At 45.6% G+C, this 25,000-nt stretch overlaps 1 protein-coding gene across 6 annotated transcripts in view; it reads left to right on the top strand.

Annotated features, from left to right (window-relative positions):
* Positions 1-25,000, top strand: part of CTIF (cap binding complex dependent translation initiation factor) — a 378,020-nt gene that overhangs the window by 197,724 nt on the left and 155,296 nt on the right. For all 6 annotated transcript variants that reach the window (XR_002097493.1, XR_002097494.1, XM_019518141.1 and 3 more), the window contains one exon: positions 5,790-5,866. Coding sequence is in view for 4 of the 6 variants with exons in the window: in XM_019518141.1 (XP_019373686.1) it covers positions 5,790-5,866 (77 nt within the window). In the remaining 2 variants the exon portion in view is untranslated. The remainder of the gene's footprint in view (positions 1-5,789; positions 5,867-25,000) is intronic.

Genomic DNA, 25,000 nt, shown 5'->3' on the forward strand with positions numbered 1-25,000 from the left:
CTTTTTGCCCCCTGTGTATTTAAAAAAGGACTTCTTGTCCTTGATCCGGGAAGCTCGTCCCAGTCCCATCTCTGCCTTGGCCTTCCTGACTGCCCCCCTGCAGCCCCGAGCAACTGCAGTATAGTCCTCCCTGGTGATGGCCCCTCCTTTCCATTGGGTGTGCGCCTCCCTTTTAGCTAGGAGACATTCCCAGATGCTTTTGGTGAGCCATGGGGGCTTTTGTGCCCTCCTGCCCCCTTTGATCCACGTTGGGATTACCTCCCTTTGGGCTTGGAGGATCGTCTCCTTAAGGAGCGACCACTCTCCTTGGACACCTGGCTCCCCTCCGGGACCTCAGTGCTTCCCCAACTATTCTCCTTAGCTCATTGAAGTCCGCCCTCCTGAAATCTAGGGCTGCTGCCTTGCTGCAGGCCTTTGCCACTTTGTGCTGGATGGTGAATCCCAGCAGGCGATGATCGCTGTCGCACAGGTGGTTGAGCACCCGCAGCCCCCTCACCAGGTCGTCACCCGTGGCCAGCACCAGGTCCAACAAGGCATCTCCCCAGTGGGGCTGTGCACCTCCTGGGTTAGATGGAGGTCCTGCACTCTGGCTAGGAACCTACGTGAGCAGTCAGACCTGGCTGAGCGCTCTTCCCAGCAGACGTCTGGAAAGTTTAGGTCACCCATGATGACCACATCCTTTGACCTAACTACCTCCGTGAGCTGACTTAAGAATCAGTGTCATTGTCCATATTGCTTGAATCCAAACACCATGCCCGGTTGTCATCGCAGTACTACTCCCCTTCCCGGTCTTAGTTCTTGTTATGGAAATAACATGTTGGACCATCCATCTCTGTTCCTCGGGATGAGTTGGGTCTTTCAGATGACATTGGGCTTCCACATCTGCACAGTCCTTCCTCTTGGCGTGAGAATCCTGCCGGGGTTCCTCCGCCTTATCGCCATCTTCCCAGGGCTTTGTATCTCTTCTCCATGAGGGTGCCTGTTCCCAGCAGTTGCTCTCCCCAGGCCCCTGCCTGAGATCTCTGGAGAGCTGTCACTACTCTTCTCTCCCATGGTCTTTGCTGACTTATTTAAGTTGCCGAGTGCTTTTATAGGTGGTAGCTGATCGTGTGACTCTCAGCTGACCATGCCCCTTGTCCCCCACCAAAGAACACAGGTCTCCTGACCTGTTAGGGATCTACACCTCAGTGTACCTGTTCTCCAGGGCTGGGGAGCAGATCACCTTGTGTGTGTGGTATTTCAGATCACATGTTGAAAGCAGGCTATGAAAAGGCATCCTGATCAGAGGCAATAGAGACTGCTTGTTAATCTCACTGGACCAATGCTCAGTGCTGTATGTGGGAGCTGCAGGTATTACTCAGATCTGTTGCAGGGGCAAGAGAGTGGTGAACAGCATGTATTCATTGATCCGTTAGGCTGAAAAAGAAAAGTAGCTGCCCCCTATCCCAGTCCTCTCAAGCAATGATGATTTGCCAATGGGTCTTTTGCTTGGTTGCACTCCACCAATTCTGGCTTCATTTATAAGAGTGTGCCTGCTCATTTGGTTAAATTACCAAAAAAGTGAGGCTCAAGCATTTTATTTTTTTCTGGTTGGACACCTGACATTGAGGTTGACCTAGAAATTCAGCTTTAAAATGATGGTGCTTTGCTTTTGTGGTGCCTGTGTATACATAAAGTTATGTATACAGTATATATGTTATATGTATATGCACACACTAGCTATATGATGGGGATAGCCACGTGATAAACTGCGAAATGAACATGCCTATCCTACATCTTTAATGGCCTTGCCTACCTACTGTTCACTCATCCATCTGTCCAGGACTGCTACTCACATTCCTCTGAGCAGCCTCTGGCATTTGTTTTAGTCAGCTTGGTCCAACCCTGCTCCCAAAGTAGACTTCCCTCCCCAAAATACATTTAGGAATACTAAAAAAGACAAGTTTGTAGGCTAGCAAGCCTGCTCTTCTCCCACTCCCCACCAAGGGATTTTCATGACTAGTCTTAGAAAATGTAATTGTGCCCTCTTGGGCCCTAGTAGGATGACAGAATTTTGTCCTGTTAAAATGCATTATAGTCCCATGTCGCCCTTCCTCCCTGCCCCCCACTTGATGTAAAATCAGTCTGTCTTCCCCAGCATTTAGTTGTAGCTAAAATTGTATTAATTATGCTCTGCTGAAGTGGGCAGCAATGTACCATTAACCTACAGTGCACATTAAGGATGGCAGAGGGATAAGCTTAGTGAAAGCATATATTCAGCTCAGTGGGTGAATATAAACTGCTCCAGCAGTGGTTTAAATATTCTGGGAAAGGAAACTGTCCACAGCAGCTGATGAAGTGAGCTGAGGGTCATGAAAGCTTTGGTTGGCCTGTAAGGTGCAAATCTACTCTGGCTTCACCTTAATTATTTAGGCCTTAGTGATGGTGTTTGCCTGTCTTGCTTGTTTATAACCTTAGGCTGCCTATACACGAGTGCAGAGGCTGCCCTGATACACTGTAATTACAGGGCATCAGAGCAGACTTGATTAATCAAGTGTGCTAGAGCACAGCAGTTGCCACACTCCAGCAGCCACCAGCAGCTTGACAAACGAGCTTTAGGTCAAGTGCCTCCACCACAATTTTTAAGTGCAGAGATGCTGATACACAAGACACAGCAGCGCTTTACCATAGAAAAATGTGGTAAAACCTGGTTTTTCTCCTTTAAAGGAGAAAAACGTGGGAAACGGTGGGCTTCCTCTTGCAGGCTGGCACAGTTCCAGTCTGCCAGGGCTGGGGTTAGCAGGAGGAGGGCAGTCAGGCAGGGAGCGCCATGTGCATGTGTGCACATACACGTGCCCATGGCCACCAGGAAGTGTGGAGAGCAGGTCCTGCAGGTAAGTCAAGGGGAGGGGGAATTTGAGCCCCCCGTAGTGAGGCCTGTTGGGAGCTGGGCAGGGCTGGGGTTGGGGCACTGCCCAGCTGGGGCGGTGTGTAAGGCTTGGGGCCATGCATGGCTGCAGGGCCCGGGTAGGGAACAGGATGGGGTTGTGGGTGACTCCCTGCTACTGTGTGCACTCCTGGAGGGGATCTGCCCCTGGGGTGGGAGAGCGGGGCTGTGTGCTCTGCTCCACCGCAGCAGCTGGTGCCTCCTGTGGGCACCAGCCAGATCTCAGGCACTGCTGCAGGGGGCTGCGGACCCGGGTCCCTGGTCCTGTGGTCCTGTAGTCCTGGCAGCTGGGGGCCTTCTCCAGCAGAGCTGGGGGAGTGAGGGGCTGTGGGTGGGGAGTGAGGGGCCTGGACCTGTGTCTGGGTGGGTGAAGGGGGGCAGGCAGAGCTTTGATGTTGCATGATAAAAAACCCCAAATCAAACACCAAAATGTATAGGTCTTTAGAGTTTATTTTATTATAGTGACTGAGGCACTGGTAGGTTTCCAAATTGCTTTAAAATCATAAATATGTCGATAAGATATGTCGTCTGACCCCAGCGCTCTTTCCTGCGCAGGGCAGGGGGTCGGACTCGATGACCGAATGAGGTCCTTTCCGACCCTAATATCTATCTATCTATCTATGAAAACATTGTGTTCAACTGATACCTATATAGATAGTGGCATTTCATTTTAATCGTGGATTTTGGAGGGGTTTATCAGAGATTTTGCAATTTTTAAACAGAGAAAACTAGGATCCCTGGTGATCAGGGTAGATGGTCACGGTGATCCCTTCTAGCCTCGCTGTCCGAGGGTTACAAGCCTAATGTCACTAATGTTCCTGAAGGCCTTTGTGCTTCCACAGCATCTTCCACTTGGAGAATCACAGATCACTATTTTGGGCAAAACTGCTACTAAAGTCGACTCTCAGAACTTTGCAGGAGCTCAGGGAGAGAGAGACCTTTCTGAAGCTGGCAGCGGGTGCATCGCGTTGCCATGCGTGTGACAAAGCAGTGGCACATGCCAAGGAGACCTCCCGCCCACTGCTCCCCCTTACGCACGCTGCTCCCTGGCGGCCTCTCACGCGGTGGGTGATTCACTAGTGTTGAGGCAGAGACTGTAACCAAGGGAGAGGGATTGTTATGGAAGTAGAGAGAATGACTTTTATTGCAAGCCACCAAGCTTTTATTGCAAGCCAGGGAAGTACTGTAGTGCATAATTGTTGTTGTTGTTGGGGGGGGTTTTTGGTGGGGGGGGTATTTGGAGGAGGGGTTGTTTTGGGTTGTTGTTTTTTTTTTAACACTGTCTTTGGTGGCTTGCTATGACTCTATAGTACCAATAAAATAAATTGTGCTTAGCACTTACCATGAATTCAAAATGACCCTAAATACAAGATGACGCGTCCCCCCCATTAATAAGATTCTACACATGGAAAATATATGTATTTATTATCATTTTCCTTGTATGGAATCTAATTACAGGAGGATCGTCTTAAATTCCTCCCCCCACCCTCCACCCCGACTACTGCAGCTGGAAGGGGAAGAGGTGATGAGGGGGGCAGACAGTGGGGGGAGCAATAGGGCAAGGAGGAGTGCAGTAGAGGGGGGAGACAGGAAAGGGGTGACTGGAGCTGCTGGAGAGGAGCGGCAGGGTGTGCAGAGGCGGTGGAGGGGGTGCCCTTCCACTGCCTCATGCTCAGTCATCAGGCAAGGGGCCTTTTTCCCCATGTTCAATGGGGGGAAAAATCCTGTCTTCTAATGAAGTAAATATGGTACATATCATGCCTTTCATCCAAAAACCTCTGAAGCATTTTGCACTTTGCAAACAGTAATGAAGCCTCACAACACCCCTAGCAGGCAAGTAAGCCAAATTGCCCCATGATCACATGGGCAAACTGAGTCACAGAAAGAGGATGCAGCGTGGTTTGGGGACCTGGTGATAGCACCAGAGATCGGTTGCCTTGATTGTGACCCCAGCTCTTCTACTAACTTGTCTGGGCAATACACTTAACCTCCTCCCTGCCTCACTTGTTTCCCAGCTTGTTTCCTATTACAAAAGCATTGAATGGATTACTTGGTTAATGCCAGGAACGCATTTCCACAAAATGCCATGGAGGCCAGTAATACAACTTGGTCAAAGAAAGGGATTAGACAAATTTGCAGAGGATAGGGCCTTCCTGAGCTCTTAAGCTTGACCATTAGGAATGTCATCCACTCGGGTTGACCTGCTTGGTCTGACAAGGGATGGGTCACTCAACACATGCCCTGTTCTTAGACTCTTTCTCTAAAGTGTCTGCTGCTTATCACTGTCGGAGGCTTGCTCCTGGTCTAGATGGACCTCTGGTCTGAACCCACATGGTAGTTCTTATGCTCTGAAGCAAAGCAAAGCTAAGAAATGTTTTACAAGTGCTAAGGATAATATAATTTGTTGGCTTAGACTGAGTCAATAAATTATAGTCATCAATACTTCTGACTCACACTTGCATGTCCTCTGTTCTAGGCAAACTGCCTCCTTTCCTATAAAAATGTCCTAGTTTATTGGTTCTTTAGTATAGATATGAGGGTGCTCACAGCTATTATTTCATAACGTATAGTTCCCATGCAGTGTAACTGAAAACAGAATTATATTAGGGCTGTAGACTTAAGCGCAAAGGGTAAAGAATACCTCTATCCTGCAACGTAACATAAAAATCAATTGTGGAAAACAGGGAGCATCATTCAGAGTTGCCTGTGATTTGATGTCTCTTCTGGTTTCCCACTCCAGTTATCCGACAACCTTCCTGACACGTGGAGTACAGAACCTGATCCTCTCTTCCAACCACTTAGCTGTCACTGCCTTCTATGCCCCAGAAGTAATCATTGTTGTTTCCCTTCCCTTTTTCTCCAGGGTTACCATCCATTGCCACATGAAGCTGAAATTGCACACACCAAGAAGCTGTTCAGACGGAGGAGAAACGACCGGAGGTAGGCAAGCCCTGTCCAAAAGGGCCATTGATCTGCCCTTCCCTTTCCCATCTTGGAATGTCATTCAGTGATGCCGTGCTTATCTGAAATGCTGAAGAAGCTGGAAATATTTACAAATATTTGAATTCATGATGTTACTGTGATAAAGCTGGGATTTCCAGTCACTGCAGACTCAGTCCCAGTGGGGAGATCAGAGTTAGTTATGACCTAGGAAGTCCTAGATTGCCTAGAACTACCCTACCGCAAGGACCACTGCTCTGCCTATTGCTGCAGCTGTTGTCAGCAGGGTGCTGCCTTCTCTTTGTTAGTAGAAGAGAAGGGCTGGGGGGCTGGAAGCGGGGGCAGGGGTAGCTCTGAAGTCTCAGAGACTGTATGGTCTGAAATAGTCCAAATTCAGTGACTCTATGATGCTGCAAAGAGATGCCTGTGGTGGAGGCACTGGGAAGAAGCTTGATGACATGCCTCTTAGGTGGTGACCGAGTGCCAGGCTGGGTCCCTGTAGAACTGATGGTTTTAAAGCTGCTGAACTGTAATATAATTTTGTTTGTTGCACAATTAATTCTGTTCAAGCATGTATAGCCTTAGAAAGGCGTCTTTAGTATTTTAAATATAAGAATAATTAACTTTGAGATTGCACTGTTTAAAGTTAAAGGAAAAATCAGTCAGGTTATACACAGGTTGACTCGTCCGTCTTGCACATCGTGCAACATTTTCAATGCCCATTTTTCTGGTTGGCTATTCATATACTGTGTTTTAGTGGACACTGGTACTCAAGATAACCCTGTTCATGTTGTTACGCAGCAGAAAACGGTGACAATTTTCAGAACTGACCTGTGATTGTGGGTGTCTGAGGTTAGATGCTTCCAAGAGCCTGTTTTTCAGAAAGTGCCATCCAGCCTGCCTGTTGAGAATCAGGCTTCCTTGAGGCATCTCCAGTGAGACAGCTGAAAAGTGAGACGTTGAGAATCAACAGTAATCTTTGGTTTTCCTGAGTCTTAGTGAGTGTCTGAAAAAAGACCCAAAGAGACTTTGTTTAGACATGCTTCAAGTATTCGCATGTGGGGGGATCCTGAGCACAGCAAACTTCAGTCCCAGCAGTGAATTCATTCAGCCTTGTGAAGAGGGCTTGAGCTAATGCTGTGTTTTTTGAGCTTAACTGTGTTGTTCCTATACTTTTTAACAATTTGCATAGTCGTGGTGTAGTAGCTGTCCAATGTTTCTCACTTGCTGTCCTACTGCCATATCTGAGGGTCTCTGTACCACAAGTATCTGTCTGTGGTCAACTACAGCAGATTCCATGTAGCTATACAAAGCCAGAGGCCAAAGGCCAAGTGAGTATAGCCACCTAGACAGTGCAAATAATCCATTAAAACCACCTTAGGGAGAGTGTAACTACATTTTTAATATGAACTGGAAATTCCCAGCCAAGGAAAGTCAAGCTGGATTACCAACTGGCAATTGATTATATGGCAGCATCTTCATGGCTGGCCAGTCACGTAATCCAATAAGTGCAGTTAATAAATTTGTAAAACTCTGCAGAATTCAGACAGGGCACTCTTTCCCTGGGTGCAATTTAAAGTACCATTTTTATCTTGCAGCCAAACTGTGTTTCAGCTGTGTGCCTGAACCGCGCTACACTCCTGAAGTTAAATTCTCTTGGAGACATGCGTACAGAAACATTTAATGCCACGTACACTGCAGGATTGATCTTTAATAGCTTCATAAAGGCACTATCCTGTTGTTGGAGGACTGATGCAATACAGAAGTTACAGTTTAGCTAGGACCTTAGGCAATCTCTGTCCACTGTCTGGTTCAGTCTCCTGAAAAAGGACCCTTTTCATGCCACCAGTATGCAGTTGAAGGAGAAAAAGTCAGCAAAGAAGTCACCTGAGCTCATATCTCATGCTCGGGGGGGATAATTTAGAATCTGTCTGGACTGTTGCAAGCATCTGGGTTGACCTTCCATGTAACGGAGGCCAGAAAACTTCATCCTGTACGTCCTCCATTGAATTCGGTCACTGGAGCACACACAGCTATGATCGTGTGGCTTGGTCCACCTTGTGCAGTTGTTGCCATGATGTCAGCAAAACCTCATGATGTCAGTGAGGCCCTGCATGTAAATGAAGTATGCAAATGAAGAGTAACCATAAAAACCAGTGAAGCGATAGCTTTGAAAATCTCCTGTGGTAATTGGGGGATGTGTGTGTGAAGTCCTTGTCTCTGGGTAGGAAGCACAGCAGTACCAGTAAGGTAGGCTTTGAAATGGTGTTTTCATGGCTTGGATGAGGCCAGATGCTCTGCTGCTGAAACGTGCTTAATCCCTTTTAGAGTAGAAGAGGATCCAGCCCATTGCGCAGCTGTGATGACCACATTATACGTATTTCTTTTTCCTTCCAGCCTGTTCAGGTTACCATTATAAATTGTCAGCAGACACAAGCATTTAGCACCCTTAAGGGCATTCCCCTCACAGATGACAAGAACAGATAGCAAAAGAAACTGCCTTGGGTGGATGTTGGGAGATCACATAGCAAGATAAAGTGTAGATAATATACACCAGCTAGTCCAAGGGTTTTGCAAAAGGACTCTGATAAATATCCCATGAGGAGATCTAGTGACCTGTGAATTGCAAAGACATTCATAATGCATGTTGTTCATACTAAAGCAACAGAGCCACAGTTTGTGTTGACTGAATTAGGACAAAAGCAAGGAATCCGCTGAGACACTTTACATTCCCATTGATAAGGTGGGGATTCAGATTGGGGAGGAGATGCTTGCTCGTTTCAGTCCTAAAAAAAAAAAATGCTTTGGCCTCCCACCTTGCGTAGATGCATCATCAAGCATTTTGGTTGCAGCACACAGTGCTTCTTTTTTCAGTCTTCGGGAACAATATTGTGATTTGCAGGGAGTCACAGTTTTGTCCATCTCTTCCATTCCTAATACCATGTCTCAGCCCGGTAGCTGAATCTGATTCTCCTCCCTGCTCAACCGAACCCCGTTGCAACTTAATAATAAACTTAATGCATTTATCTTTCATCTTTGAGAGTTTGCCAACTTTAGTAGCCCTGGTATGAAAAATGTACCAGGAACCTATTAGCTGGGGAACTAAATCTACCAGCCTACCAGTTAGTGGGAATATGGACCTGGGAGTGATGGACTTTATTAGGAGTCATTTCAGGCCAAAAATTCTGCCTCTTGATTTCCAGGTTTTTTACTGGGAGCAAGCAGTGTCCAGGGAGAGATTATAGTTGGGTGGATTAGATCAACGGTGGCCAACCTGCGACATGGGTGCCACAAGTGTGCATGGCGCATGGTAGATTGGAGAGCGGGCAGGCAGCACAGTGGCAGAGGAAGCAGAAAACAGAGCTGAAGACCAGGCAGGGAGCAGAAAGCAGAGCAGTAGATCAGGTAAGGGAAGGGTATCAGAGTGGCACTAGGGGAAGGTTCAGGGTTAATTTTTGGCACACCTACCAGAAAGATTGGCTCCCACTGGATTAAATTAAGATATGCTTTAAAGTTACCATACAAAACTGCAAGCTTGGGCTCCCAAATTCAGTTTTGGCTGTCCCACCACCTTCCTGTTAGACCATGGATGAGTGATTTAACATCCGGCTGCCTCAGATCTTGCCAGGAAATGGGAAGGGAAGGTCGCCCATCCCCGCACATACAGTTTACAGATGCTGATGTTCATGGTGGGTAGGTTCTTCCACTGGGAAGGAGTCACTTTTTTATCTTAAATTTTAAAATGTTTGCAACAACAGTCAAGAGCAGCAGGGAGCAGTAGCAAAGCAGGAGAGATTCTCCCCCCAAGCACCGCTTGGCAATCTATTTGAACAAAAAAGGGCATGACATAATCTCCCATTTGTGTCCAGCCAAGCCTAGCAGCCTACTTCCTCTGACTCGATGGTTCAACTGAAATAGTTCGGTTGTTTCATATCCAAACAGCCCATCCACTCGGGAATCTCGCTCTTTCTTTGTAGTGCGCTTGGGAGCAGAACGGAAGCACTAGCTGCCTCTTATTCTAATGTTGCGTGTGATGCCCCAGGGGAGTACCTCCGCGTTAAAATTGATTTCTTGTTGTAAGTGAGGTCTCAACACAGTTATTTTAGGTGAAAAATGTGGCGCAGTGGGAATTGAAAAAACATGCATATTGAATGGAAGTGGTTGCAGTTTAGGTGCCACATTGTATGGGAACATAAAACTGGTTGCAAAGCTCTTCACAGTTTATTGCAGGGTTATTATCTTATTATCCCAGGCATTGTATTCAGTGGATAGAAGATTCATTCCAATGGTTATGAAGCGGTGAAGTGATATAAATATCCCTCTGCCGTACTATCAGTAGAATAGAGATTTCACTGCCTGCGAGCAGTAGGGACTTGTTGGGCCTCCCTTCCATGCTGTCTAGATATCAAACGACAGACTTACTCTCAGCTTTCTGGGTGGTAGCTTTGCCCCAGAATGGAGTGACTTACACTTGTGCAAGACTGCACACTGTGCATCCGTCTCCTCCACATTTACATTGGTCTACAGGCAGATTAGTGGTGTAAATGTGTTTGTGTCCATGCTACAAGTCTGGTTTGAAAAGCTTGGCTTGAGAAAGCAGTTCGTGTCCATGTTGCTACAGCTTATGCCTGAGTAATAGTTAAAGGTTGCATAAAACATACAGTAGCTTTGTGTCTTGCAAAGAAGATGCACAGAGAAGGTGGGCAGGATTTGTCCCTTGAAACATCCCAAGCACGCATGGTGGGCGGTTCAAGATGCAAAATGAAAACGAAGGGTTCATAGCCAGTAGGCAAAACCAGAGAAGGCAGAGCACATGGGGAAGCTCGGAGGAAATCGGATCTTGGAAGATTTTACCGTGTTCAGGCTGGGTTGGTTTCTGTGGGCATCACAAAGGAAGCAAGGCTAATGGGCCTGATGCCAAGTCCAGGGGAAGATGCCCGTTGAGTTCAGGGACCCCTGAGGAGGGACTTGGGTATGGGGAGAGCTATGGCTCGGAAAACGGGAATATGCAAGGGGCATCAAGGGAAAAATGAGTGCTTGGATCATTTGTTGGAACCAGGTTTAGACCTGGGACACTGATACAAGGTGCCCTAAGTTTTATTTGTTTGCTGTGACTTCCATGTGTGCGAGCATGTGCGTGAATGTCGGCTCTGGAGGTAAAAAGCAAATAGCTCTAGGTGGAGCCTGGCCCGTCCCTTGGAGGTGTGATGCAGTCTTCCCACGCAGCTCACCTCCACTCAGCTGTGCCGCTCCAGTCTGTTGTCTGCCTTGCTTGAGCAAAGATAACAACACTCACTGAACTGTGACAAATGATGTGGAAATGTTTCCGTCATGTTAATAAACGACCATTTAGAGGCGAGTGATCAAGCCTATATTTAGAAGAAAAGTGCAATGTTGAATTCTGAACAGGGTGATTTTAAAGTTCATTTTGCTGATCCCTGGCTCCTCCTGACCCTACTGGACCAGATTGTTTAGCCCTCAAGGTGCTTACTGGGAAAGCTTTAAGATGCACGGTGCATTGTAAAAAAAATTCTTGTGACATTACTGTTTTCAGATGTTTTTTGCAGCTCCGTTGCCTGATGCAGGCCTGTAACACTCGCCCAGCACTAAACCCCTGGGGCTAGCAACGTGTCTTCTGGTTGTTGCACAAAATGACACTTGGGCTGGGCCAGCTTACAAACTGCTGGAAGTAATAATGACTGAGTTTAGCTGCTGAACATCATTTTAGTCCCAAAAAAAAAGGGTGGGGGGGAAGAGATGCGTATTCAACACCAACCAGGTTTTTCCCATGGAAAACAAATAATTTTTGTCAAAATATTTAATTGTTCAACTACATTAGGAAAAGATTTTTTTTTCAAGATGATTTAGAAAATTCCCACATTTGTTCCCTTTCCCACCTTGATTTCATTGAATAGGGCGGGGAATGGTTGAAATAGGGTAAAACCCTCTTCTTCTGTTTTTCAGCCTTTCTATCTTTCCCCGGTGGATAAAAACAGAGGATCGTCCGCAAAACATTTTTTAAAATGGGGCTGAGATTTTTCTCGCTAACATTTAAAAATACCACTTTTCAAACATAAAGTGAGGAAATGCCATAGTCGCGGCTGCCTGTGCATGTGGTGCCATCCTTTGTTACCTGAACCACGTACTAATCATTCCAGAAGAGTACTGTGTCATTCTGTGTGCAGGATGGATACGTCAAGGGACCGAATTAACTTTGAACAGGCACCTTCACAGTGGCCTTGACCTTGAAACCTAAAGGGCATTCTTTTAACCTTGTATATTTGACTGCTTCTTATATGTAACTTGGTGATAACAGGTAGAGGCCTCAGCTAGCTCCGGATCCCGTTATGCTACGGGATATGCAGTCACATAATGAACGACAGTCTCTCCCCAAAACCTTACAGTCTATATGGATGAGCCCAGAAGAGGAGGGTTTACATACAGAAAACCTCTGTGTGCTATATATATATTGCATTGTTTGCTGATTGCACAGTGCACCTGACTGCGGCAAACTAGCACAAGGGCTGCACGTTGTTTCCCAAGGGCAGCTAGACAAGAGCCATTGTTGGACCGGGGCAGGTGGTAGAGCAGCGATGCCTTTCACTGCCTCCGCTGGTCCAGAAGACTGAACTTGCCTGGGAAATGCCTCAATTGCTGCATCTTTTAAATGCCCTTTATCTCCCAACAAGTTGTGCTGGCTCTCTAGTTGAGCAGGGAGTATGGACTAAGATGCTGGCTGGGAGGTCAGTCTATGAATGCAGCCTGTCGTTCCCCACCCCACCCCCCCAGCAAAAAAACCCTTGAAAACACCATTGCTTTAAACAAGGGGTGGGCAAAATGCGGCTTGGGGGCCAGATGCAGCCTGCCAGGCCATTCTATCTGGCCCCTAATTAATTAATAAAAAAGTAATATATATCTGCCCCTGGCTGCCTGTCATGCAGCCCTCAATGGTTTGCCAAAACTCAGTAAGCGGCCCTCTGCCCAAAATAATTGCCCACTGCTGCTTTAAACCTTTGTAACTCAGCCTGTTGCTGCAGGAGGGTTGCTGGGGTTGCCAGCCATCCCAGAACGATGCATTCGAAGGCAAGGAGCAGAGCCAGCCACGCTAACATGGTCCAGTTTGGTTTTCACTAATTCATGCAGGCCCTTGTTAATTCATTTCATCAAAATAGTATGAAAATGTAATCAGTCCAATCTGAATATGTAGTCACCTTCTCACATCCTGACTGACATTGGGTCATTTTATTCTTCCCTTAAATGCAAATTATTGCACTCAGTGATTCAGCAGGATTTTAGATCACAGCTGAACACAGCATGACTCTCTCTCGAGTTTACATATCATCTTGTGAGGGTTTTTCCCAGGGCATAAAGTGGTGAAAATGTGCATTAACTTGAAATCTTTGCTATGTTCCTTCCTCCTTCCCTGTCTAGTCCATCATGCCAGCACCTTGTCAGCAGGACAGCTTCTCAAGGAAGCACTTCTTATATCTCTGTGGGAATGATCAGCTGGTAGCACTGTAAAAAAACTACATTGATCTCATGGGGGGATGAGTGGTTGAGCTTTTTTCTTCAGCAATTTCTCAGAAAAAAATATTACCAGATACTTCCTCTAGTGTTTGGTGGGTGAGCTCTGCTGCTTGTATTATTGGACCAGTGAAGGAGTGTCACATTGTATATGATAACCCACAAAGATTGCTGGGGACTTCCTCAACAATGGGTGTTGTCATGCATTCATTGTCTGCACCTGTACCCCACCAGTAATGTGTGTGCTTTCTCTATGATTTAATTGTAATGGTTTATTCTCATGCTTCTGTCTGTACATACTGTGGTGCCTTCTGTTGAGGTTTTAAACACGTAGGCATGCCTGCCTATCTCCACTGTAGTCTGTTGGCATAATAATACACAGATTTATTTGGGATGACAATGTTCAATAGAGAAGATCAATTTCTTGATTCGATTTCATTTGTTTTAATATCTAATTATATTTGAAAACCAATCAGATGAGGAAGGATTCCCATGAAATGTCATCCATCGAGGCAGCTGCTTGGCCAGGATTCTGTGCTGAACACATAAGCCCCAGCATCTCTCATTGCTTCAGCATCTTTCGTTGCTTCCCAACACAGAATTTACTGTCTCCAAATCCCTGATTGCTCCCCACTTGACATCTCCGCCACTGCAGATGTGCAGTTGATCTGTTGACCGCTATGATACAGCCTAAGTTGAAAACACAAGGGCTCTAGAGCACAGACTGCATGGCTAGCTATTTCAGATAACCTCTGAGCAGGCTGCCCCATTCATCAGGTCTGATCTAGTTCTGTGGTACCTGCTGCAGTAGCATCTAAGTTCCTGAATACAAGATTGGACACTGCAGTCCAAGTATAGATGGTCAACTCTAGCCCCTTCAACAGCGCCATCTAAATCAGTTTTACCTAGTCTGGAGAGCAACTACCAGAGTAAATATTGCATGAATTCACAAAGCATAGACTGCCTTTCCTCCCACTCAAAATCCTGTAATAGCCCAGTGGCATCTGTAGTGTCTCACATGGAAATGACACAGCAGGAAAATACTGTCATTTTTAGGTGTGTATTTTTGTGAGCCTCCACTAAATATAATGTATCACTAAAATACACAAAATATGGTTGTTGGCTACTCTGTGTGGACGCATATTGTCTAGGCTGCCTAGAGACCTGTTGGAATCTCCAGCCTTGGAAATTTTCAGGAGCAGGTTAGACAGATACTTGGCTGGGATGATTTAGTCAGGGGGGATCCTGCCTTGAGCGGGGGACTGGACTAGATGATCTCCTGAGGTCTCTTCCAGCCCTACTTGTCTGTGATTCTGTAAGCAAGTGAACTTGATAGTGAGGGTAGACATCACAGCAGCATTATCTGTATTTGCTTTGTGGCTGTCCATGAAAAGGAGCTGTCCTCACAGGATTACAGATACAAGCATGGTCCCGTTGTTAGAGTCCTACTTCCCCAAGTCTCCAAAGTCCCAAGCTCGGTTCCCCGCTCTGCCACAGATGCTGTGAGTGACCTTGGCAAGTCATTTATTTCTCTGTGGCTCAGGCTCCTACCTGTAAGATGGAGTTTATTACAGCTTCCTACTTCACAGGGCTGCTATGTGGATAGACTGGATGAGGCTGGTGAGATACTTGGATATGACAACGAAAGGCTATAGACAGACACGAATGCCACTATTTATTATGTGTTGTAGTGGCCTTGCGGCTGTGATGGTCTAGGGATTATGTGAGGAGCAAGATTTGTTTGACAATAGCTCTTATGGTGCCCACTAGACAAGCTTTCTAAGACCTGGTGAAGGGCATTTTATGCCCAAAGGCTTGTCTAACACCTTTCCCAACTATATACTTTATTAATGCTTGCTAGCTGCATATGCTTGCAAGGAGACTTGCTGAGTTGTATGCCAGCATTGGATTTGCTGGGAGGTTGGAGATGATGGGAACAACTGTTGAGGATCTTTCAACCTGGTGAGAATTGCCAAGAGCAGCGTTTGTTTTCATTTAATGGTGATGGAGAGTGCTAAATTCAGCCTCTGCGATGACCCCTTAGCTTCAGTATCCCATAAGCAAAAGAGCTGGAGGGTTGTTTTGCTTCACAGATGACTATTAGAGGTGTCCTGAAGCTCAAATACAGGCACCACCTTTTTAATAAATAAACATGCTTTATGGATCTGATCTGAAAATAATTCTTTTTAAGTGGAAAATATTTAATCGGCCCTTCCCAAAACATCTCTGATTTTTATCTCAGTGTAAGAGCCTTGCAACCCTTTTGCTCTTCCTCTGTTGCTAATTTATACCCCCTCTCTGCTTGGGAGCAGGCTGCTAAGTGGCTCTGTTGGTTGGAAATCCTTTCTGGGAATTTCTGCTGTCTAGTTAATCCATCTACTGGGTTTCAAAGCAACTAGGGGCTTCTGGGGTTGCTTTGTGCAGCCCCAACAATGCTGCTGGGGGCAGACCTATGATTCTGTGGCTGAGCTTTCACACAATGGTTGCCAGGCCTCACGCACAAGATTTCCCCACGTCATCATGCATTTCCTGCAATTAGAAAGCAGTGCAGTCAGCATCAATGTGATCAACCACTTCCATCGCAAGGATCTCCAGTTGCTGTATGTCAACATAACAGAGTCATGTCTATCCTTAATTGCCCTGATACAAAGGTGAGGAGCAGGAGAAATGTGATTCTTTTAGTTTTCCTTGCACATTTATGGTGGGTAAGCCAGCTATCCCGAATAACCATTGCTTTTGGTAGCAGGATTACAGAGCTGTCCCTACATTTTCCCTTATGCTATCCCCACTAAATTCTTGTTGTTACCTTTGGCTTGGCAGTTAAGTTCTCCTCTTCCTTTTCAGACAAAGTTTCATAGATTCATAGATGTTAGGGTTGGAAGGGCCCTCAATAGTTCATCGAGTCTGACCTCGTGCATAGGCAGGAAAGAGTGCTGGGTTCAGATGACCCCAGCCAGATGCCTATCTAACCTCCTCTTGAAGACCCCCAGGGTAGGGGAGAGCACCACCTCCCCTGGGAGGTGAAAGATTGAGGTAAACCAGGTATCTTTTATTAGACCAACTAAAATACTTGGGAAAATTCTTCTTTGCAAGCTTTTGGTACAAACACCCTTCTTCAGGCTGAGGAGGCGTCTGCAGTTGTTTTGTGCTCTTCCTACATGGGATAGAATAGAAGCCAGAGTCCAGTATGCGAGAATGCCAGTCAGTGGGTGAGAAACAGGGAAGGGGAATGTAGACCTGATGATAAGACGCAGCTGATACATAACAAAGAGGTTACCTGGGGTATCAGATGTTAGGCAAGCTATAATGTGCCATAAATTCAATGTCTATATTTAGTCCATGATTTTTTGTATCCAGGAGGTTGATGAGGTGAAGTTCGTAGGCTCGTCTGCAAAAGGTGTGTTGTAAATTCCCTGTGGGGATTAGACCTGAGAGACTGGATCCAATTTGCATTTTCACTGACTGGCATGCTTGCATATTGGCCTCTGGCTTCTATTCCACCCCAGCTAGGAAGAGCACAAAACAACTGCAGGCACTTCCTGACCATGAAGAAGGGTGTTTGTACCTGAAAGCTTGTGAAGAAGACTTTTTCCAACTATTTTAGTTGGTCTAATATGAGATATTGGATTTACCCAAAGAGTCTAGTCCTATGTCCTTAGACCAACACAGGTACCGCAAATGCCCTCTTCCTTTTCCTCACTCCAAGTGGCTGTTGGGGAGGGTTTCCTCTTTGATAGCAGCATGTTATCAGTGGCTGCTGCCCCCCAATGTTGGTGTCCACTCTGACAGTGATGCTGTTTCATTGAAGAATTAGGAGAGCAGTTTCCACTCCTATTGCTTCCACACTAAAAGACCTACAGCCATCCTGCAGATGTGGGCTACTGCTCACTGTGACACCAGCTTTGCTGTATTGTAAGACTACAAATCAGGCTTAAAGAACCAGTATGAATCTTACTGGGACTAATCTCTGCATAGGCTTACTGGCCTCAGCACAGAAGTGCCTATGTGTCTGATCCAGAGCTCATTGAAGTCAGTGCTTTCAGTGGGCTTTGGGCCAGGTTGTGAATGCCTAAGATCCTCCTTTAGTTCTAGCAAAGAGAATTGGAGCTCAGTTATGTTTCTTTTTCCCATTGTATTTTATTTTACAGACCCTCAGGGACACTAAACCACCTACAATGATTAACTCAAATGATTAAACTACTTTTCCTCTTGTGGTAAACTCCCTTTGTACAGTATTTTCAATAGAGATACTGCTTAGGACGTTGTTCCTGTACTATTTATTTCCTATTGAAATACCATAAAGGGCACTCTACCAGTTTACCTTAAAATAAATGTGACAGGAAGCTACCTTCCCACCATAATCCCGTAGAGAGAAAAATCTCTTAAGTACTGGGTAGCCAGGAGCAGGAGGGAGAAATAGCGCAACAACTGAGTTGTGTTGGGAGGTAAAAAAGTGGAGGAGAGAGCCAAAATTGTTAGAAGGGAAAGTTAAGGCCTAGAGTAGGAGGAGAGGAGCTACGTTTAGTGGTGATTTCATCAAGGCATTTTAAGGTGATGAAATGTTTTGGTGAAAACCTTTCTTTTTTCCCCATTTGTTAATACAAGGACATGGGGTCAGTCAGGGAAGTTAACAACACAGGCAATTAAAAACAAATAAAAGGAAATGCTTCTTCACGCATCGTGTCTTGTTTAACCTAACGAAACAAAGGCTGAGAGTGCATATGAGTGATCTTTATAAAGATATTGGCAGAATAAACACCAAGGACAGAGAATGACGCTTGAAGCTAGAGGAAAATGTTAGATGAACAAATTCATGGGCAGACTGCACCCATATATTTAGTCTGGAAATCAGGAGGTTCCTGACCATGAGAGCAGTAAGACTCATGCTTGTCAGGTGCTTGTTAGGTTCATGGAGGGGATTGTATAATGTGGATAGACAGGGACTGGACTTGACCCAGGGGAAGCTTTCCCGTATTGTTTCTATGTGCTGTTGCATTGCTGTCTACTCAGGCACTATTGCTGGGCTTCTAAGGAGATGCCATCATTTTAACCAGGCAAACCACCTTGATGTTGAAAGAGTCCTTGATGGGAAATTAGCCAAAAATGCTATCCTGGTTAACTCAACACTGTTAGCTTTGGTATAAAAAATAGCTCTATCTTGAACCAGTCTGGAATGGATTACTACTATAAAAAGATATAGGTAGACAAGGTTCTTTGCGTGAATCTGATATCTTTTATTAGACCAACTTAAATAGTTGTGGGAAAAAATTTTTAGCAAGCTTTTGGGTTTAAAAACCCTTCGTCAGGCTGAGGAAGTCTCTGCAGTTAGTGTGTGCTCTGCCTGGATGAAATGAATAGTAAAGAAGCCAGAGGCTGGGTTGGATATGCATGCAAGACAGGCAGTCAGTGAAGATGTAAACTGAGGAGTCAGTGGGTAAGAGACATGCTGAATGGACCCAGACTACACCAAATGGATCCAGACCACACCATGACAAGAAATGCAAAACCTGCCAACACATCTCCACCACCTCCAGAATTACTGCACCCCACAACAGAGCCATCAGCGTTAGGGCTGTGCGAAGCTTCGGGTGCTGATTCGATTCAGAGGAGATTCGGCCTGATTCAGCGGCCGAATCTCCAAATCAAAATTGAATAGGGAGACCAATAAAAAGGTCTGGATTGATTCAAAGCTGTCTGAATCAATTCAGAAAAGATTCAGAGAGCTTTGGAGATTTGGGCAGTCCCTGCTCACCGCTGCAGGCAGCTGGACCCAGACTCTGTGCCAGTAAGTAGGGGGCGGGAGTGGGGGGTGCATGGGGGGACCCGCATCAGACCCCATTCCCTGCCTGCTCCCCCAGCCCTCCTGAGCACCCCCTGACTCCCACCCACTCTCCCAGCCCCGCCTGGCTCCAGCATCCTGGCTCTTCAAAAAAAAAAAAAAAAAAAGGCCCTGCACTCACCAGCTGCTGCAGCAGCTGTCGGATCTTCTGGGGGCTCGTGTCTTGGGACTTCAGAGCCCGCCCCCAGGCAGCCCGCGGCAGTGGGGGGCAGGAAGGATCACCCCCCCATCTGGCAAAAGCTGGTGTGTGCAGGGCTTTTTTTAAATGCTGGGGCCAGGCAGGGCAGCCATTGACAGGGCTGGGAAAGCGGGCGGTGGGGGGGGGTGCTGTTTGATTTGGAGATTTGGCCTATTCAGCCAAATCGATTTGGGACAGTGATTCGAATCACCAAATTGAATCACTGTCCCCAAAATCAGCTGAATCCAAATCCGAAGCGAAGCCTAGCCAATTCGCACCTAGCCAGCTGCACCTGCAGAAATGTCATGTGTGTCATCCAATTCCCCAAATGCCCTGGTGGAAAATATGCAGGAGAGCCCAAACAACAACTGCGCACCAGAATGAATGCACGCTGGAAACCCATCAAAGGCAGGAATACCCAGTGACCGGGGGGGGGCACATTGCTCACAAGAAAACCACTCTCTCTCCAACCTCTCAGTCCTGATCCTCAAAGGGAACTTACACAACACTTCCTGGAGAGGAGCCTATGAACTCCACTTCATCAAGCTCCTGGATACAAAACATCATGGACTAAATATAGACATTGGATTTATGACACATTATAACCTGCCTGACATCTGACTCCCCAGGTATCACTCCACTATTTAACTGCTACATTCATCCCCCTTTTCTCTCCCCTCCCCACCCAGCATGTCTCTCACCCACTGACTCCTCAGTTTACATCTTCACTGACTGCCTGTCTTGCATGAATACCAGCCCAGCCTCTGGCTTCTTTACTTTTCTTTCCATCCAGGCAGAGCACACCGTAACTGCAGAGACTTCCTCAGCCTGACGAAGGGTTTTTAAACCCAAAAGCTTGCTAAAATTTTTTTTTCCAACTATTTAAGTTAGTCTAATAAAGGATATCAGATTCACCCAAAGAACCTTGTCTGCCTATGTCCTTAGACCAACACAGCTACAACTTACACCCCTATAAAAAGATACGATGTTTATAATCACTTTTCCGACACTAGCAACAAATTAAAGATATTGGTATTTTGGATGATTATAAATGTACTTCTGTAAGCCTTAGAGAACTCTAACAGCTTCTGCTGGTAAAGTAGTAACAGCATTGGCTTGAGACAAGTTACCATATTTTCTTGTGTGCAAGGTAACCCCTTTCTGAAAAACCAGCTGCCAGACATTGAGGCTAATGTTATATGGAAGGAAATATGGTAACCACATTTTCTGACACTTCAGGTGGGCAAAAGCAAAAGTAAAGTGTTCACCCAATCTACAGGGAGCAGAATAATGAGCATTCTGGGCCTCCTAGCTGCTGCTGCTCGCTTATTTATAAGGAGAAGTCTTTATTTTTCTTTGTTCTCCTTTCAAAAAACTGGTGCATGTCTAATTCTGGGGTGTGTTGTATGCAATAAAATAAAGTAAAAACAAAGCCAGACCCTTTGTTCCATCAACTGGACCTGTTGGGAACCAGCCAGTTCCACAAGAGCAGATGTAAGTATATGAATGTCTGATGAATGTCAGTGAATACTCTTTACTTTTCAATGAAGTTAATCTTTTTCATTCTGTCTCATTGAAGTGGTGGAGCAAATGGGTCAATAGGGATTCATTTAAGCAAATCTAATCCTTTCTTTTTATTGTTTGTTTTTTTTAATGCTAGAAGTCCAAAGAAGCAAAGGGCCTAGAAGGTTTCCCAGCTGGCAAAGTTATCACCTGGTGCTTATGGCAACTTAGTTGTTGCATAAAAACTATCCAACGCAGGCCTTTTTTTATTCTGATTTTTGTGACCTTACTGATTGAAGTGCCCACTGTCCTGTAGGTTAAATTTAGCCTGAGTTGCCATGCTGCCTGTGTATTTTAGGGCACCAGGTCTCTTTTGCAAGTTTGTTTTTTCACTGTCTAAATGTTTTAAAGTTGCATTTGTCCACCTCCTTAATCTTCTTGTGCTTCTGAACCCATCTGTTATACGGGAAGTAATGTGGCTTTCCTCTATCCCCTGTAAACTCTTTGGAGCATCAGAATTAGGTTTTTACTATTCTGATTATAAGATTCTAGGAAAGTAGGACTGGATGGGGCTTTACAAGATCTTCTAGTCCAGCCGCCTGCTCAAGGCAGGATCATCCCTCACTAAACCATCCCAGACAAGTGTCTGTCTAATAGGCCTGTGCGAAGCAGCAAGTATTTGCTTTGGATTTGGGTTCGGCTGATTCAGAGGGAAAGTGGTTCAATTCAGTGATTTGAATCACTGTCCAGATTCAATTCAGCCAATTTGAATTCGGCACTGAGTTGGAGATTCAGCCATAGATTATGTATACAGGCAGTCCTGCACCCAGAGCGCGGCCTTGGCTCCACCTGCCCTGCAGAGCGCAGCCCGGTGGTGGGTGGCTGGGGCTAGCTTCCCAGAGCACAGCACAGCCCAGTCCACCCCGCTCAGATCTGGGGGCGCATGCCCACTCCCATGCCGTCCTGGACTAGCGGCGAGAGCCACCGGAGGAGCCACCAGAAGAGCAGCTCCTGGATCAGTGGCGTGCAGTGGCGGGAGCCCCCCTCCCCAAATCCTGCCCCTGCCCCAGCTGGGCATCTTGTCCCAGTCCCAATCTCTCCCTCACTGTGGGGACGTTGATCTGCCCCTTTCCTTCCCCCCTCCACCCACTACAACAGACTTACTATGTGCAGGCAGCTGTGTCCAGCATCATCAAGGACTGCCTGTCTACATAGTCTATTGCCGAATCTCCAGATCACTTTGAATCTCTCCAGATTGATTTGGAGGCTTCCGATTCAATTCAGACCTTTTAATGGGTCTCCCAATTCGATTCGGATTTGGAGATTTAGCCACTGAATCGGGCTGAATCTCCTCCAAATCAAATTGGCTACTGAAGCTTCGCACAGCCCTACTGTCTAACCTGCTTTTGAAAATTTCCAAGGATGGAGATTTCACAATTTCTCTAAGCAGTCTGTTCCACTGCTTGACCACCCTCATAGCCATAAAGATCCTCCTAATCTCCAACCTAAATTTCCCCTATAAAATATTTTAATCTAGAGAACAGAGGACTTGTGGGGGAGGCATGGATTTGCTAACTGTCTTCCAATACCTGAAAATACCTGAAGGAGATTATAAAGAAAATGGTGATGATCTAAAATAGGAATAGAAGCTAAAAAAGGAATGTTTTAAGTCTGTTGTATAATTAATGTCTGCTGAGTCCTTAAAAGCTTCAGAAGTCAGTTAACTTCTCAGTCCTCTGAGTCTGCAAAATGGGGCTGGAAATACCATGAAAACAGGTTTTCTTGCTATATTTCTACACTTCTGCTTTCCATATTGACCAGAATCAAAGATGTTCAAAAGATGAAAGAGAAATGAACAAAGGAAGCTGTTTCATGTTCTAGAAAAAGTTGGGTTGGGATTTGTCCCTGCATTAACTTTTTTAAAAAAGAACAAAGATTTCAAACTAGACATCCCCTTCTCTAATTCTCTTTTGAATAAGGCCAAATAAAACTTGATGCACAATATTTTATCCTCAGTCATTTTTATGATCAGCAAGTATCAAATTCCCCTGCCGGTATTGGCAATCCACATGTTGCTCGGTGGGTAGCAATATTCTGTTTGCACTTCAGTGCTTGCCTCCCATGTTGTATCTCTGAGTGTGGAGCAAATGCTCCTTTATCTGCACACTGACTTAAGCATTGAGAAGTTGCCCACTGCTGACATTGCCAAAAAGATCCTCCTCTAGTTTACAGTACACTACCATCTTCTTTTTTCTCCCCCTCTTTCCCACACTGTGGACTCCTGGGCAGCTTTGCTGCCAAGAACAAAACACTGTTGAGCTGTACCCTGCCATTCTCTAGCAAACGTGGAAATGCATCCCAAATGAGTAATGGCCACGAGCAGAAATTGATGCTGCAGATGGCATTTCAGCAGGCTACACGAAATGAGTTGATGGTTTCATTCCAAGTCAGTGGCTCTCAACCCTTTCAGACTTGAGGCACCTTTCCATAACTTTTGTGACCTGAGTGGCAGCCTATTTCAAAAAATAACATTTGTACATTGCTTACCGCCTTGCAGAGGGGAGCAGGCAGGAATGAGCCCAAGCCTTTGTTTATCTCCTTACACCTGGATTAAATTATCTCTTCACAACTCCTGGGACCCTTCAGTGGATGTTGCAGCACCCCAGGGTGCTGTGGTTCCCCTGTTGAGAATCACTGCTCAAGTTCTTAATGAACAGGGGACCAGAGCACACAAAGCAAGCTTGATTTTTGAGAAGGCCAAGGACTTGTGTGAGGTATAAGGAATAATTCACTTTGGTCAAAGGACATGGTGGACAACTAGATCACCTACTCCTTCGTCTGGTGGAAAATGACAGTCCTGGTACAACAAGGTCATGGGGTGAGGACTTGAGCAATTGAGGCCAGATTGATTTATCATATGTAAGGCAAGATTGTTCCATTATGTCTTGGTGTCTTTTGTAGAGAACGTTTCAGCGTAGCATATGGATATAACTTCAGAGCTGGGCCTCCCTTGTACAAGTTCACACTAAAATAGCCAAAACTAGGTGGCTAGCATTAGGCACCCACACTTGCAACTGGTTTTCTCAGTGCCAACATCGTAAGTTTGTGAAGGGTGTATTAAGATATGCAGATTTTTGAGTCACAGCTAGTAGTGGGAGAAATCCCATCTTCCAGTCAGCTACTGATGTCAATATATTCACAGATGACTCTACCAGTTTCAGTATTTTGAAAGCAGGTACTTTGGCTGGAATTAAAGCAAAGGCAGCAAAATGCCCCTTTGCAGTGTGTCATTGTTTTTATACAAATTATAATTCTCCAGGATTGATGTGTCACTGGCAGGATTTCCCCAAATATATGTAAACTTACATGCAGGCCCTTTCATGACTTGCATTGGGGTTTGTTTTCTTTCTTTCTTGCTTGCTTGCTTGACAAAAATATCACTCTTCAGGAGAAACGTTTTAGGCAGGGATACTTTTGGCCTATACGCTTGGCCAAATTGGAGGGATGAGTGAAAATAAGTCTGTAGGGTAAGACCTGATTAAGTGAATTTAGCTTCTTTTTCCTTGTGTTTTTTAATTTGTTCTCATTGTTCTAATTCCTTATAAAATAAAACATTTCACATTAGGACAGATGGAGGGCTGGTACAATGTGTATGTATATTTTTCATGTGGTTAATGAACACCCGCCAGATCATCACGCTGCTCCCCCAGTACCACCATGCACACCTTTATAAGGACCCAACTGCTTGCGTGTTCACTAAAAACACCGTAGTTTTTTTACTTGCTCTTTTTTAAGAGTAATTCCTATGCCTGCTATAACCAAATAGAGACTGCAGCAAAAACAACCCCTCTTTCTCATGTGCTTGTTGTTTTGCATCTCCCAGCACTTGGTCTGTAGTCATTTCTGCTGTTTTCCCTGCATAGCAAACCAGGTAGTTTCCATGTTATGTTTGCATAGGTCTTTCCCACAAAAGACAGGGACACATTCACAAAACCACAAATACTTGTGGGGAAGATTGTGGGCCTGGCACAGTAGGCTAGTTTTTGGCTTTTTTAAATTAACTAATTTTCCAATTGAACATGCCCCTTTT

The sequence above is a fragment of the Gavialis gangeticus genome, unplaced genomic scaffold (assembly GCF_001723915.1).
Source record: "Gavialis gangeticus isolate Ggan-Ray unplaced genomic scaffold, GavGan_comp1, whole genome shotgun sequence".
NCBI classification, from domain to species: Eukaryota; Metazoa; Chordata; order Crocodylia; family Gavialidae; genus Gavialis; species Gavialis gangeticus.